Consider the following 1,502-nt stretch of genomic DNA (forward strand, 5'->3'; position numbering starts at 1 on the left):
CACCTCCTTCATTCCTGGTTCCTAGGCTGAGGGTCCAGAATGCCCCTAAGAGGTTAGAGAGGGATGGGACCCACTACTGAAGTCTCAAAGTTGATGACAAGTGGCCTGCCCCATCCTAGGAATTCAGCTTGGAGAAGGTGAGTGAATAAAGGAGAGGAGAGGACTGGGCCCTTGTGGGTTTCCTTAGCCACAGCCAGGTGGCAGAACAGGGAAGAGGGCTCTGCTACAGACACCGTGACTACAGGCCTTCGATCTCTCCAATAATCAGGGCCTGGACCGCCTCCTCTGTGGCTTTTTCTTCCAGTGAAGGCTGCTGCTCCAGAGCTTGGTCAGGCTCCTCTATGATGGGACAGGCCTCAGCCTCGCGCTCTTCAGCTGGCTCCATCTCTAGCGGGTCAGGCGCCGCCTCCCTGGGCCGTTTGGGGGCATCCTGCGGCTGTTCCTCCGCGCTCCTCTTCAGACCCGCTGGCTCCTCGGCCTCCACCTCGGCTTCCTCGGGCTGCAGCTCTGGCACCTGCTCGGCCTGCTCATCTCTTGGTTCGGTCTCAGCAAGGCCTGGCTCCTCCTCCGCGGCGTCAAGCAGGCAGCAGGCAGGTTGCGGCTCGGGCTCCTTCTCACACTCGGTCTCAGGCCCAGGCTCTGCCTCCAGCTCAGGCTGGGGCTCCGGCTCCAGCTCCTGGCTCGGCTCTGGCTCCAGCTCCTGCCCCAGCTCAGGCTCCAGCTCCTGCCCCAGCTCAGCCTCCAGCTCCAGCCCCAGCTCCTCCGGCCCAGGTTCCTGGGCACAGTGCTGCTCCTCATCTGAGCACAGGCAAGGGGAAGCCTCGACCATCGGGTCGTGCTCGATCTCCCACAGCCCCTCGCTGAAGCCGCGCCTCTTGTTGGGCTTGCCGAACCTCTCCTTGGACTCCTCATAGGGGAACAGGTGCTTGGGGCCCAGCAAGGCCGTCTCGTGGGTCCCGAAGAAAAACACCTGGTAGCGGTTGTGTTCAGTGACGTGCTCGATCCTCGCTGGCCAGTGGGCATAGCCCTTTAACTTGGCAAACACCAGGTCCCCGGTCTTGTACTTACGGCGGCTGAAGCAAGACATGGCGTGTGCTCTGGGCCCCTCCTTGGCAACCGGAAGCTGAGCACTGCGTCTGCGCAGGCCACTGGGCATAGTGCGCGTGCATGGTGAAGCCATCTCGAGGATGCTGGCAACGCTTCCTTCTTCGGAATGTTGCACTGCAAAGAGGGAATTCTCTCCAGGAGCCAATAGCTGATGGAGCCTAACGCAGATGCCATGGTTACCTGAATGTTGCAGCAAATATCGAGAGATATCTGCTTATGGTGGTTGTGGTGACAAAGACTCAGTCTATCCTCATCTTGAAGAAACCTGTGCCATGAAGATGACCCTTTTGTGATGTTGTAGAGAAGCCTAGAAAACCTGTGATTGAGGTGATGGGTGAGAAAGCACTTATTCAGATGAAAACATATTTCTCTGAAACTTGTAGTAAGCTGGAATT

At 58.5% G+C, this 1,502-nt stretch overlaps 1 protein-coding gene across 1 annotated transcript; it reads right to left on the minus strand.

Moving 5' to 3' along the window:
- Nucleotides 1–238: 238 nt before the first annotated feature.
- Nucleotides 239–1,087, minus strand: Hdgfl1 (HDGF like 1). Its single transcript, XM_021653225.1, has one exon. The coding sequence runs from the start codon at nt 1,085–1,087 to the stop codon at nt 239–241; it is 849 nt and encodes a 282-aa protein (XP_021508900.1).
- Nucleotides 1,088–1,502: the final 415 nt, after the last annotated feature.

Source organism: Meriones unguiculatus, chromosome 19 (genome assembly GCF_030254825.1).
Source record: "Meriones unguiculatus strain TT.TT164.6M chromosome 19, Bangor_MerUng_6.1, whole genome shotgun sequence".
NCBI classification, from domain to species: Eukaryota; Metazoa; Chordata; class Mammalia; order Rodentia; family Muridae; genus Meriones; species Meriones unguiculatus.

What these genes read in the sequence shown, in the direction of transcription:
- Hdgfl1 (XM_021653225.1), bottom strand. Translation starts at nt 1,087, where the DNA reads ATGTCTTGCTTCAGCCGCCGTAAGTACAAGACCGGGGACCTGGTGTTT.